This window comes from Egretta garzetta, unplaced genomic scaffold, assembly GCF_000687185.1.
Source record: "Egretta garzetta isolate BGI_Z169 unplaced genomic scaffold, ASM68718v1 scaffold360, whole genome shotgun sequence".
In the NCBI taxonomy this organism is placed as follows: Eukaryota; Metazoa; Chordata; class Aves; order Pelecaniformes; family Ardeidae; genus Egretta; species Egretta garzetta.
In genome coordinates, this window is record NW_009258261.1 from 1,252,685 (window position 1) to 1,267,843 (window position 15,159).

The 15,159-nt window shown below is 37.1% G+C and overlaps 2 protein-coding genes across 2 annotated transcripts in view; one reads left to right on the forward strand and one right to left on the reverse strand.

The window, feature by feature from the left end:
* LOC118451636 (malate dehydrogenase, cytoplasmic-like) overlaps positions 1-1,236 on the reverse strand; it is a 58,491-nt gene extending 57,255 nt beyond the window's left edge. The window contains exon 1 of the mRNA XM_035895218.1: positions 1,180-1,236. Coding sequence (XP_035751111.1) covers positions 1,180-1,236 — 57 coding nt within the window. The remainder of the gene's footprint in view (positions 1-1,179) is intronic.
* Positions 1,237-2,554: 1,318 nt separating this feature from the next.
* LOC104129380 (WD repeat containing planar cell polarity effector) overlaps positions 2,555-15,159 on the forward strand; it is a 107,223-nt gene continuing 94,618 nt past the window's right edge. Inside the window, 6 exon segments of the mRNA XM_035895310.1 lie at positions 2,555-2,575; positions 2,679-2,742; positions 4,506-4,583; positions 6,179-6,223; positions 9,747-9,817; positions 10,068-10,127. Coding sequence (XP_035751203.1) covers positions 2,555-2,575; positions 2,679-2,742; positions 4,506-4,583; positions 6,179-6,223; positions 9,747-9,817; positions 10,068-10,127 — 339 coding nt within the window.

Below are 15,159 nucleotides of genomic sequence, written 5' to 3' on the forward strand. Positions count from 1 at the left end.
ACCAAGCAACAGAACTACAGAATTTCCAGTGATCTTCCTTGCCCAGCTGACATGTGCTTTGTCCTTGTCTTTTATGCGGTAGTGGTATAGCCAATGTATACAATGTGTGCTCTTCACAGTCCCCACATCTGCCCCCTTTCTCCCATCCACTGCAGGACTGTCCAGTTCTTCCCCATGTTTGCAGCAGTCATGGCCACCATGCCACCACTGTCTTCCATAGGCTATACCCCCTTTTTAGATCTTCCAGCTTGCATAGAGATAATATGCTCCGACTGGGCTAGATCTACAGATTTCACTAAGAAAAGGGCCTGAGCTATCCCTATGTCTCCCTCAGTTGTGGTACTAAGACAATCTTCCCTTGTGCCCACCTGCAGATTAGCACAGCATTTGCAGGAATTACGTATTTTTGATAATTTCTTTTCTGAGAAAATAAATCAGAAGATTAGATTAACTTGATCAATGGATTAAAAAATTTAAAAGATTAAACTGACTCACAAACATAAGCCTCATTTTCTTAAGAAACCGAAACCAAATTGAAACTATTAATATACATATATAAATTTAGCAGTTTCCTTTAATTGCTGTGCTACTGACTTTTAGTGGAATGAATTGTAGATTGAAGGAATAATCTGGATTGTTGCTGTTTACTGCCAAAATACAAACTGAAGTTTTACAAATTCTCATGATTTTACTTACTTTATTTCTGCGTGTGTTCATCATATATCAAACAGGCTATGGCTCTATACAACTGTAAAAAGTGGAAGCCTATCCTGTAAGATTGGGAGAATATTTTGCAATTATTATCTCTGGACACATGACTGAGAAAAGTTTTTACAGGTCTCTTTTTAAATGAGTAATTACTGTAAATTCTAAGTTGATGTAGCTAAAAATGTAGAAGATAGTATATTTATGATTTTATTTTACATACTTTAGACAAAGAAATTGTTGTATCAAAGCGTAGAGCAAGGAGCTACTGATCTAATGCACATAGTGCGATCTAAACTTTATCTTACAGACTCAAATACTACGTTTGTGAATCATGTCTGTGCTGCAGGGAGTTACTCTCCTTGGTGAAGGAGAAATTGGTCATGAAGAGGAAGAAAAAGCAGACAATGATTTCTGCTCCAAATATTATATCACAGAAAAGAGAATAAGTTTTAGGATGACTTGATGACTTACCTTGATTGTTGAACATTTGGTGTCCGAGTTACAAATCAGACATTGGGAATAGCCCATAGCGATGCCAAAGATAGGATATTAGCTTTGGAGGGGTGGAGGAAGGGAGGCAGAACTAAGACTGAGGGTAGTCTGTTCTGGAATCTATAGCTAGGAGAGCTATTGTGTAATGACTCTGATGTCAAATGAAAAAATAAACATTTTTCTGAATTAGAGTCCATTGTGGCCATTACCTGAAAAAATATTAGACCTGTAGAACAAGAAAGCAATCTGGAGTAGGAGAAAACAAAAGAGTGATCTGTGCCAATTCTTACAAAATAATTGCCAGCATAGTATTTTTGCCAATGTGAGTAGTGAAAATGGATTATGCAGCATTTCCTTTTATTTGGGCATTTTGTCCTCTAACATCTGCCCAAACCCGCATCTGAAGCACCTCACCTAGTATGTGTACACATCTTATTGCAGTAGCTTTGTAACTTTGCTGTGGCATAGAGGTACCTGCTTTCTGACTAGCTTTGTATTTTACCTTGTTTCTGCTCCTACGAGTGCGTCCCAAACTACAAAGATATTTTGGAGGGAATCCCCCTTGTGTATTGCTCTTTCACTAGGAAGGCTGGATTTCTGGGAGCACATTGGCCCACCGTCAATGTAATAGGCAGATGGTCATCAAACGTCCTGTAGTCTGGCAGTTACAGGATTTGCTCTTAGAGGGGAACTCAGGATAGTGTTGTGACACTGAGCCGTGCCTCTGGCACGTAGGCTACAAAGTTCAGATAGTCTGTTGTAGTCAGCATTTCCTATTCTCTAACTCAAGGTTGCTCATAACACATTTTCAGAGGTCCATGTTCTTGGGATGCACTCACCTCGGGAGCTGTGCGTTGCCTTTCACAAGCACCCCACTCTCCCAGGTAACTGTATGGAAAGAGTAGAAATACAATATCAGTGCCCCGGATCACTCATACAGTGCATAGTTCCTAACTATTGTGTGTGACAGCAGCTAAATTGAAGGTGTCGGAGTGGACCCTAGATATGAATTTCAGCATTTGTTGGTGTTAGGAAGTGGCCAGATGGTTGTTTTCTTTATCAGTAGTTAAACAAAGATTTACTAAACTGAGCATTTTTTTTTAAACAAAGCACTCCTACCACAGATCCCGGAGCAGGGTAACCATTGCAGAACATCTCCATTTGGCAATAAGCTTTTGCAACCACCAGAACATGCCTGCCTATTGTTTGTGGAGATATTGTGAAAGCAGACAGTCAGTGTTGCATGAGCCAGAAAAAAGAATCAGTTATTAGATTGAATTCCAGTTTTACCTTAACAATAGAGTTATTTTATCCCATTTTTCCCAAATTCTACACAATTTTAAAGAAGGGGGCAATGGAGTCCTTAATGCTCAACGTGAGGAATTTTTGTATTTTTTCATACCTCTTTGCAATAGCAGGGCCAAGCTGATGTAGTTAAAGGAACATTGTCGATTCTGAGAGGCACTTTACAAATACAGAAAGATCCGTTTGCCGTCATCATTTTCATCCCCATTGTGCTGGAATATAATGATGTGGTAAATGGTGAGATGTAGTTGCATAATTCTGAAAGTTGGCCTGTATTCCTTCAAAAGGAACAAGAAAGAATAATTCCTCTGAGCAAAATATTCAGACTTTACAATGCTGTATTTTGTTACAGAATCGTTTTCTCTCTCTCTTTTTTTTCTTTTTGTTTCTCCTTTAGATTATTACTAATCAGAAGGTATTTCAGATTAGAGTATTGGTATACTGGACCAATATTTTTTGGGCAGGTGTCTGTTCTCACTGGCACAACAGTAACCAGCATTCAAATAATCAGCTGGTTTGTGAGTTCTCAGAGTCCAAAGAAAGGGAGAAGTAAAAAGCTAAATTCAGGATTAGAATAATTGACAAAATCTCTCTTCAGGTACATGGAGAATTTTGCTTCATCTAGGTTATTCAGTGCAGAACTGAAATGCAGTTCTTTAGAAGTCTTGGGAATTTTAGCATTTTCTTACAAACTTTTTTTTTCATTTTTGAGGGCAAATTTTTTAAAAGTATGTGTCTTGGGGACTGAGTTTTTAGTGCTCATTTGAAAGCTTCCTTGTGTTTTTTGAAGAGTTCCCTCCATGTTTCTGACACTCAGTGAAAAAATAAGGACTTGAAAGTCTTCTCCGATTTGTCAGTTTGGAAGGCATAGCTTTATATTCAATATATTCAAAACTCATTATATTTGAAGGATAGCTTTATATTCAATAGGAGGACACAACTAGAAGGACCCATGGAGCCTACATACAAGACTATTTGTCGTGCCAAAGTCTCCTAGTCTTTCCTTGTCTTCTGGGCAGATGTGCCTTCTCTCCAGCTGAACAGATCATCTGCCAATCAAAGGCTTTTTTTTTTTTTCTCAGTCAACCCATGATAGGATTTGTAGAAGTTCGCTCAATTCAATGACTTCCTGTTAGTGAGAGACTCTAATCTAGGATCTATGGGCCTTGGGGAATGCAAGTTTTGTTTCACTTGCTAAAGTAAGAAAGGAAAAAAAGAGAAAACAAATAAGAAAATTATAATGTACAATCTCCTTTTACTGTAGTCCACATGGAAAATGAGGGGCTGCCCTCATCCATATTTATACCAAAAATGGTTCCTATGTTCAACAGACCACCATGCTACTAATCTCCTTGCATTTTTTTTCCAAAACTCATTCTCGCCCTAGATGAAAGTATATTCCATTTACTAGACATGTGTTGTGAGCTTTTATTTTTTGCTTTTTTTTCTGATAGAACTATGGGATTTAGTAAGTCAGCAAGACTTTTTGTACATTTGGGGATCAGTGTAAAGAAAATGCTATTTCCACTTGGTGCTATTTCAGTGGATTAGGCAGTGCATCAAAACATACATATTAGCTTGACTGGTAATACCTCAAGGTCTCATAGCTCTGTTGGGACTATGATAGCTTCCTTGATGCCACCAGAGATTCTTGTGCATGTTTTTCATCATAGCACTCTTGACGTAAACATCTGATACTCTATATGATAGGAATTCTGCAATCATCTTGTAATTGGCTCATTATCTAGATGGCACTAATGGAAACAGTCTGCTTCAAAAATGAAAAAAAGTTCAAGTACAGTACCACACCAGCAGTGGTATTTCTTACCCTATTTTTTCTCATGCGTCATTCATTTTATTGCGATTGAAAACTACAACTTATGTATAACAAAATATCATTGGTGCTAGCATTTATTTTCCAAAATACTTGAAGTTTCACTGGTGATAGAGGGTAATTAATTTGCTCATGCAGCTTCTTTCCTTCTTTTTATAGAGCTAAGGCTCCATCTGCTACCAGATGTCTTTCTGCCTGACTGAGATGTTCCTGTGGTCTTTGAAGACTAACTTACATATTAGAGGTGAGCTGTTACCTGTTACCAACATGAAACAGAAAAGCTTGTTCATTAATATTATACTGGTATAAAATTCTGAATATCCAAATGAAGTGGATTTTATACTTAGAAGAAAGAAAATTAGGCAGCAGTACAATGTTTTAACTTGGTCAGCTTCTTTGCTTATCTCATCATAGAACTGCAACATCCTTTCAAGTGAAAGATGTTAAGATTTTATTTAATTGGATGCATTTTCCTGTTTAGGAAGGTATGCCCTACTTGACTGTAAGCTTCAGTTTAATGACTAGTTTGGATGAATGAAGATCAATAGTCAAGTGATTTGCAGAGGCATTGTGATTTGTACTTAGCATGAAAATAAAAAATTACTGCATGTTCTGGGTATTTCGCATGATTACTTGAATTTTATACGTACAAGGATATGTTTATCTTATTAATTGATTATTTCAGGAGACGCATGACTAATTACTAGCCATGTAGAAATTACCTTCATTCATCTTGCCTTGCTATTGCTAAAAAATCATATGAATGAATATTCAGTTGAATGTTACTATTCAAATACTGAATCAGTATGTCTTGGTATCCCATCTTTGTGCGAGAACTGTTCTGTAAGATTAATAATATAAAAAATCCAAAAGCTATATTTCATAGCAAAGTCTGATGGCTTATGTAAACATATAGTTGTGATTTATTGTAATTAAAGGTGTCCTGTGGGGGTACTGTGCCTATTTTCTGCCTTTGACCATCTTGCTTCTTCTCTGTGTGTTTATTCATTGCCTACAAACCTAAAATTCTGAGGTAGAAGGGAGGACTGCTGTCTTGTTTTAAAAGCTGCCTGCCATTGCAGTGCCTTCCTACATTCCTCCATGTAAGGAATTTCTCCCCATGGTATATCCCTGTCTGAGTTTAGAAGGAGACAGATGCAGTGTCAAACTAATTATTTTAAGACAATGCTACTTAAAGCCATACTTAGATCCGCTTGGTGGAGCTTGCCGTGGCACACCTAAGTATTTAGCAGTCAGCCACATCAGGAACTAGCTGGTGTGACTTGCAGTCCCAATGTACTTGAAACATCCAAATTTCTTTGCCATGGGAACCAGGTAGGCAATAATACCTATAGATTAAGAACATTGGATCCTTTGAAAAGGCAGCTTTATGGGTTCATGAATCTTAAAAAAATCCTGTTGTCTTTAGCTCAGCTGTGTCAGTCATGAGAAAACAATTTAAGTTATTCTAAGGTACACTTTTCACCATGATCCTTACCTTTCCTTGTGAAAGAACACAAAAGATGCTATGTAGGAAGGCAGTAAAAGTACTTTTGCATGTAGGCAGCTGGAAGAGAATCAGAGTATATGTGAAGGAAATGACAGCTCCAGATAAATGTAGGGACCAGTCACATTCTCCTTCAGCCCATGCTTGCTGGTTCACGGAAGTCTTACTGGCATGTAGATTATACGCTGCAGTTTTTCCATTGTCACTTGTATTTTAACACTTAATGCCCTGCTCCAGCTAGCAAAATTGAGATGCTGAACTTTGCTTGCTAAGTTGTGCTTTGTTTCCAGTGTCCCATCCATAATTAAATGTATTTACATTCACTTGTATAGATGAAGATATTGGGATCCACCAGTACCATGACAAGAAAGAACCAGGTAAAATATAAATAATGATAACTAAAACTAAACAAAACTTCCAAATGTTCTATCTTTGACACTGACTACTCGCTTTGAAAAATTTTGAATTTCTTAATATATGTCTCTGTATTTCTATAGAGTAAGGAAGCACAGAAACAGTTTCTCTCTCCCAAGTTACGTCAGAGTATTTAAAAGCTTTTTATTCCACAGCAGAAAAAAAAATTGGAGAAATATGTACATAAACCCAACCCTTATGTCATTAGAAACCTCAGTGGGATTTTATACTCTGAATTCTTATATTTTACATGATATTTTGTATCCTGCTCAGCCCTCCCGGCTGCTGCAGAATTCCCCAACGCCGCGCTGCCACCATCGCAAGGGACGCGCAGCCCGAGGCACCCGTCGGGTGTTTGCTGGGATCCCAGCAGAGGGCATCGCGAACGCGCAGGAGTGCCAGCCCTGGCCTCCTGCATCCCGGCCTGGTATCTGACATGGCCATTTCAGAGTGAACGATCAATTTTCCTTATCTGATTAATCCTGTTAATCCTAGAAGTTTCACGATGGGCCAAAAGGTCTGTTCGGCTAGAGTTACTTCCTCTCCGCTGGCCGGGGTAGGGTGGAGGCTGGTGCGGGCATCCCAGGGGCCGAGTTTTGCGGATAACACGCCGTCTCCCTGGCTCTGCTGACAGACCGGCTCAGCTTCTCTCCTGGGCTCAGTTGCAGCTCACTTCACTATCTGATGAGATTGGAGGCTCAGGAACGCCAGCCCACCTGTTGGGCTGCATAAGCCTTTCTTTCACTGCAAATTTAAGATATCTGCCTCACGAGGTGAAAACATCAGGGCTGTCTTAATTTTTTGTGAATTTCTGTGTTTTATCAAACTGGATGAATCTTCTGTCTAATATTAGTATTTGCTGACAGCAGCTGTAAGGATTATCATTCATCTTTTCATCCTTTCTTTCCTTTAGCATCACAGATGAAGCATGGTTACTTAGAAGAGAAGCAAAAGTTAGCAGAATGTAAGGACATTTTCTGAGTTTCTTGTTGCAGTAAGCCCAAATTATTAATTTGGATTGGTGATGCCCCTGGAAAAGCACCTCAGACTGCTTCCAATGTAACTTTCTGCATGTGCCATCTAAGGCAGGTGGTCACAGAAAGACACAGCACAAAACAATCGAATAGTTGTAATTATTCCTTCCTGGTATATTTGCAATCTGTTCCTTTCTGCATCGCTAAGCGTGGTAGTGTGTATTGCTTCGCAAATCCATTGTCAAGAGGAATCACAAAAATAATCACAATCCAGGTTTTTCCTTATGAAATTTACCACCAGATAAGCAATAAACATTTTCCCAATCGGCTCTTGAATTGAAATACCAACTGCCTCAAAACTGAAAATTTTAACTAAAATACTTTCAGCCAAACTCAAATTTTGGGTTAATAATCAGCTGCCTTCACAGGATGCTTTTAGCGCTGAAACATTTACACTGTTCCTGCTTTATCTGGTTAAAAGCAATTTCAGTTTATGCTATCACACAGCAGTACTGTGACTGTTAAAGATTTTTATATTAGTACAACTTTTCTTTAGCTCAAGTTTTACAAATCCTGCATAGTCATTGTTGCTCAGAGCATTCGTTAATGTTCAAGTGTTATTACATGACAACTCTGAAAAATCTAAGTCATTTCTAGACAACTGCACAAACTAATATGTATGCTGTAAAAATTGCCTTAACATTTTGTCTTGTCATAATGAAAATTCACGTGGGATTGTGCATGTGTTTGAAAGCAAAATGTGTTCCAGAAGGATGAGTTATTTGCAACAGTGTAAGGTGTGTTTGGAGTGGGTTGAAGCCCCACTGGGGATGGGTATAAAGGTGCATGCAGCCATGTGGTAAACCTACACCCGCTGCGGAGGGTTGTGTGTCAGTCAAAATCAATACAGCTCTGTAAAGGTGGGGAGGTGAGAAAGGGTTATAAGTAGGGAGGAGCTTCATGGATTTACATCCCTTGTGCTCTGTGTAGCATTATCTTGCAGCCGCTGCCTGTCTGAAAAGAGAAGCAGGCACAGCTAAACCCCATTATACAGAAGCCCCAACTGTTGTCTTTTATACGCATGACACGCAAAAGGAACATGAGCTACTGTACCTTGTTGCTGTAAATATAGGGGTCGCCTAGGCACAAAGCACTGCATAGCACATTTCTTAGAAAAGAGGAGCACTGGGCAACTTTATTCACAGCTGCTGATTTGTATATATAGTTTGGTATCTACACAGGCAATTTCCCATTTTGCATATGTGGATAAATATTCCAGTATTTATGAAGGCACCCATTGAAAATGTGATCTTACGTGCCTAATTAATATTATCATAACAGTTCCACCAACACTGGCTTCAGTCCAATAAAATACAAAGAGAAGTTGTATGTTGGTGTGCTCTTTTGTTGATGTATGAAATCCTTCATTTTTTTCACTCTATAGCACTTCCATTGTAAGCTCCTTTTTGCAGGGAGGTTTAAACACAACTGTTAAGTCATTCCGTCTGGAAGCTGGTATACAAACTGACAGCTTAGAGCTCAAAACTTTTCAACAGGTTTCCTTTAAATAGGCTAGATTTTAAAAAGACAATGTGTGCTAGTTGCTCATGGTTTTTATTGTATACTTATGAACAGAAAACTGCTCACTTTTAAATGATGGAATTTCACACGTTATTAAAGCCTGATTCTCAGCCATGAAACAAGCCAATTACTAGCAACTCCAGAGGAAGCTTTGCCTCCTGGTTTCAGGATTAATATATTAGGCCAGAATTTTCACAATAGTTTGCTGAACATTAATAAATTTGTTAAAGGACTGTAGCAGCCATGCAGTTTCTTGTTTGCCTGACTTGGCAGATTCTTCAGACCAAATTTTCAAGAACAAATCCTATAAATAACTATACTCCATAATATAAGTTATGGTGTTCACAATTACCTGTTGTTAATACCTCTATATATGCATATATTCATGCATATATATTTTGCAGGCACGTTAGTGCCTGCTTTTTGAAATTAGGCAATGAAATGCTAGTTCAAGAGAAAAAAACCACTTCTGTTTAGGATTTGATAACTTGAATCAGAGTTAACGTACTGAATGTGAGATGCTTTCTCATTGCAAGTGCTTAGCAGCTGGGTAAGATATTACATCCTGAGAGCTTTTTACCCAATTGCCGTGGTGAAGTCATGGTCAGTGCGGATGTTTCATGCTAACTGTTCCTACGACAGAGCCTTTCCAAAGGATATCATTTGACAATACAAACCAATAGAAACCATAGCCATTTCCTTCCAATTATAGGTAAGTTTTATGTTTGTAACTCCTCAAAATCTGAATTTTGTGTTTCCACAGAAAAGGAAGCCCAACTTGAAGAACTTCTTTTAATTATATATAAATGTATGTTTTTACACACACACACATGCACATATCTGTGCACACACACATATATATATACAGTCACCTCTACATATACACGTTTCTCTATCTTCTTTTTTTTTTTTTTTTACTTTCATTTGCCAGCTCGAGATTATCCTTGGATACTGAAAAACAAGCGACCAGACAAACTACGAGATACACTCAAGGAGGTAGAGGTATGTTTTGGAAAGTTTCGAGTACAGCAACATATAATCCGGTTTTCAAACCTCTTTCAGCAGCTTTAATTTTCATAAAGATCCAACTCTCCCTGTGATGATAAGTGTGCTTTTGTCTGGCAGGCTGTTCTAAAACAGCTGCATCTTTGTGTGGCGTGCTTCATCTCTAAACTTGAAAATCAGAAGTATGTTAACCGATAGTGACAATCTGTACTGCCAACTCCCCTCTCTGTTTTCTGTTGTCCTTTAGGACTTAATGCAAAACAGTCAATGTGTGCTGAGCAAATGGAAGAACAAACATATCTGTCAGGTAAAATGTTTTGACAAGCTCTTGCAATGTTCAGTCAGTGGAGCCGAACAGCCATTCAGTGATTGATGCAATACTGTTAAAATGTTAACTAACACAGAAAATCATTGGGTTTTTCTTAACGTATGGGCTCTTATTACCTAGATTGTGTTTATTTAAATTTCTAACCTGATAGATGCTACAAAACAAAAATCTGGTTTTTATCGACAAGAAAAATTACATTAAAGGGCCCTGATTCTGTGAGATTATTATTATTTGGGGAAACTGAAAGCATCCTGTACCTCAAAATAGCAAGCTAAGGGAGCAATTAAAATATATAGACCGGTCTGGAATCTAGATGTTGTATTACATTTTTACAACTGAATTATTTACATGCCTGTCTCAAATCTTTTTACTTTGTGCTTGTGTAATATGGGAGGGATGCTATAACTCTAAACCAGCTAGATCATTAATCAAATTACAGAACGAAAGATGTTGTGACATGTGGCATGCATGTAGCTGTGTTCTCTGTCTATGTAAGTTCCAGATATTGTATACAAGAAACAGCTTTTCACATCCTCATTATCACAGAACCGTAGGGTAGGTGGGAGATCTGAACATGACACATGCTCTAACTCCTTAATCATGAGCTTGTTCTGAAAACCATGTGTAATGTATTTTACAAGTTTCTGCAGCCTTCATTGTTCATGAAGAGTGTGCATTGTATTTGAAGCTGCTTTGGCATGGGGAATACTTATAAATATTACTAATACTGTTTCTAAAAAGAAATTTTTGTTCTAACATTTATGCTTTTTCAGATTAATAATTTTTTTCTTCTAATTCAAGTAGTTCCAAATGTGTCAGCAGGATAAATATTAAGTATTTGAATATTTTACAGCTGAAATTTCAGAAATGTCTATAAGAATAGCAAAACTTTTAAATACCTGACATGCCAAATAGTATATAATCTATTGTCTGAACTACATTTCCCTATCAGATCTTATCGCTAGTAAATGCATATAATTCATGTACAGATTGCATAGTATAGATCTGTGAAAGTTAATCTTTTAGAACTTATTTAAATATTAATGGTATGCTAATTTAGAGGACTTTTTTTTTTTTTCTATTGTTATTGTTCTGCTTGGGAAAGGAATTTGCTTAAGAAATACTGAGTCAATTAGTCATGAGTTTATTCATCTGCTTCCCAGTTTGCTGTCTCTTCATTTGATTTCCCCGTCCATTCTCCCTCTATCATTTTCCTTCCCCTCCCATCTACCTGCATCCATCCACATTCCTTTACCAATACATACTTTGGAACAGTGCACTTCTTGCCAAAATTTGATTGTTCTGCCTTATAATATAACACCTTTGGTTGACTATCAATTCTGTGTAAAACTCTTTTTTTTTTAAACTTAGCATCCTTTAAATAGTTTCAGGCTTAACTAAACAAAAAGGAGACAAGTACAGTTTTACTTATTTCTTGTACAAGATGGGAAAGGAGAGAGTTGGGGTTTTTTATCTTAGTATATTAGGTATGGCCCTATATTGGATTGAATCATGTAGCTTGATAAATTTGAGTATTTTTAGGGGGTTTTAGATGGGTTGTATAGCCAGAGTATAAATGATAGTATAGCTTATAGCAGAGCCAGAGTTAAAGTTGTAGATAAAAACCATAATCATTTCTCCGTCCTTAAATTCTGCTTTTGGTTTCTCAATCACAAAATAAAATGGGTTTTTTATATAGTAATGGCTGATAACTGAAGTCTCCAATAAGGTTTAGACTGTTCTGCCAAAACAATTGTGTTATTCCATTTTCTGTCTTCCTGAAAATATAAGCTCTCCAACAAATGAAAATAAAACAGAGAAAAAGGAATAATTTGGGAGAGTCTAGAACTGAAAATGTGTCTTCTATCAATTTTTATGTCAAATGGTTTGTTTTTCTGCTGCTCATCTGTCTTTGAGCATTTTGCAGGAATACCTGGACTCTTCCTGTTTGATCCAAATGTTCTGAAGCTTCTGGAAAAGATATTGTATATTTATTTTTTAGTTCTAAGTAAGAGAATAATTAACTCTTTCAGCAGAAAGTGCTTATAACATAATTGTGTGATCTATGTCATAGCACTACTGTATTCACATGCTATTTTGGATGGATACCAGAGCAGTGGAAAAAGAAGAGTCCACGTTAGCATTAACTTTCAAGTGTAATAGAAAGCAACATGTCAGACAAGCAGCACGGAAAGCCTGTAGTGAATTACCCTGACTGTCGCAATTTTCAATGATTTGAGCATATGGTTTAATTATAGTATCTTTTTTCTAGCTCTTTGTTTTTTAGTAGTAGTAGAATGTCAAATGAATTCATTTATAGAAATTAAAATATTTAACTCAACAGCCATCACATTTTTCAATAAATATTCTATCTATTTGAATCTGCCATATCTTTAGCTGAACTGGGAAAGGGGTTGCCTTTGTGTTGTAATAACAATGTGCTAACCAAAAACTTCAATGGCTGTTGTACAAATGGGAAAAAATCTGAAAGGTGATGCAATAACAAGACTTATCATTTAAAAGAGTAGCATGATTTCCCTCAGATTTTGTGAAAAACAAGCCTAGGACAGCTACTAGTGTGCCTTCTGGAACCTAAACATTGTTATTCTAATCCCTCACTGCTTTCTCCAGCACTTCCAGTTTCTAACTAGCCCACAGGCAAAACCTGGGGGCTATAAATTTAAACATGCATCTGCTAAAAATAAGTGTGCTGTCACATTAACCGTTTGTGTGCAAATGACCAATTAGACTTCATGCATATGCCTCAGTGAAAAAATCTAGTTAGTTTGCATGCAGATTATCTTGTCCATTGTAAGAATGTATTTCCCAAAAGTGGCTCTTATATATGAGTTTGCCTAGAACTACTGTAATGATGGCCCAGCTTTCTACCTTTCTTAATGTTTCTTTTTATATAACAAAATTTCTCCTATTACTTTTTTAATACAATTCGTGCATTAGAAGTTTCCTATTTAATTCCTTGTCTGTTGCCAAAAAAAAAAATCCATTGACCTTTATTTTTGCAGTCCTAAGTATACATTCTAGTACTGCTTAGAGCTTCTGAAATAGATGATGTGCCAGTTTGTGTAAACATAACCTAGAATGTACAGGGATTTTTGTCAAGGAGCTTGCTCTCCTATTTAAAAGAGCTTAGTTGAGCCCTAAAGGACTGAGGTCCTTTCTTTAGCTTTGTTCCTACTTGTTCCAATACAATCTGAATGCACACCCTTTCTGTATGGTACTTCTGAACCCCAACTTCGATGACCTGTGACAAGTTGCTGAAATAATCCTGTAATCTTCAGTTAGTTCATGTCAAAGGAAAATAAATAGACCATAAAAGAAGGATGATGGAAAAAAAGCCAAGAAGTCTTTACAATAAGATGCTGCTGTATTGTTTATAATTAGATAAAAAATTTAGTCCTTGGCTTTCCCTGCTGAGGAGTAATAATCTAAGGAATTAATTTTATCAATATTGGTGAGTTTACTCAACTCAGCTCTGGCTGCTTCCCTTCCTCTTGGTCTCCTTCTCCTTTGGAATGCTTTTAAGTGTTGCCACAAAATCATTAAATCAATCCTGTGGAATGATGCCATTGGTTCAGGTTTGGTTTTACAATATCAGGTAGTAAAATTTAATGAGATCTAGCCGAAACATTCGATTTCCAACTTTTTCGTTTTACATTTGCATTATGATGCAGAATTAAACACATGCCAACACTGAATTATTTTATTGTATAAAAGCCAAGCATTAGCTGTGAATCATATCTGTTACCTGCTAGTAAAAAAAAAATATGTATTCTTTGCTAAATTGCTTTGATTTTATTTGACTTGTGTTGCAATTTACATATGTATATGAATGGTTTTTATGTTATCATCACTGACATATTTAGAACTGGATTCTGAATTGAGATGCACAGCAATATTTTCTGACCTGTCTTGTTACATCAGTTACAATGCCCATAAGCAAACTGATTTAGCAAGACATGTGGTGACATACAGTAGGACATCTGATCTCAAAATCAATACATTCTGGCTAGAATACATGAGAAGCTAGTACCCATCACGAGTTACTGAGAGGAACACTGCCCTCTTATTAAATTCTTTTGGTTGCTTTTGATCACAGTCATTAATGTGTTGTGTGGTTTTAGAGATTTGGAGCTAGAAGTACAAATGCATTGATTATTGTGAAACGGTAACGTGTAACAACAATAACTTCATCTGTAATAAGGCATGCAGCAGAGTAATTACAGTAGGGTGGCTAAGAAAGCAATCTGGAATGAAGAGGTGGGGAAAAACCCTGGGAACCTGCTTGAACAAGAAATGCTTTGCAATTCTTTTTTGCATATTCCTTTGTCGGTTGGGCTCTGTAAGGGAAAACTGTTTGCAGCAATATTTTTTACAGGCATATTTTCCTTCTCTTCCAATTTTAATCAGATAGAAGCAAATCCCAGCTTTGCTCTGCAGGTATCTTTTTAGGTAGAAGGGCTGATAAGCAGCTAAGCTGCATGAATGAGGAGTCAAGGGCTAAGGATTCTGAGGATAAAGGAATACACTTAAGTACATGCTTAAGTTCTACTAAAGTCTGTAAGTCATAAGCCTGTACTTAAGTCCTTTGCTTAATGAAAAGTAACTCAAATACATATTGGAGCATTTTGCTATTGGGGAAGGGAGAGGCTAAGTCTTCCCCTGACTATTCTTTGCTCCTTCTTTTGTCTTTCTTGCTCATTGGAGAACTGGTTTTGGCACACAAAGTACATAATTCCTTATATCAAAGTCTTCACATTCAACTCCTCAGCAGCACAGCAGTGTAGAATGACCAGATGCCCAAACATTTACTCAGGCTACATTAAGTACAAAGGGAATGCCTATTCTTCCCATAGGTATGAAGTCATGCTTTCATATTTTGTTTAAGAACAACTTGAGACTGTTAAAGCTGTAGAGATGACTCTTCTGAGTTCTGTTTTTCATATCACAGTAGTTCAGTCTGAAAAATTTGTGATGTGTTTCATTATTGTGA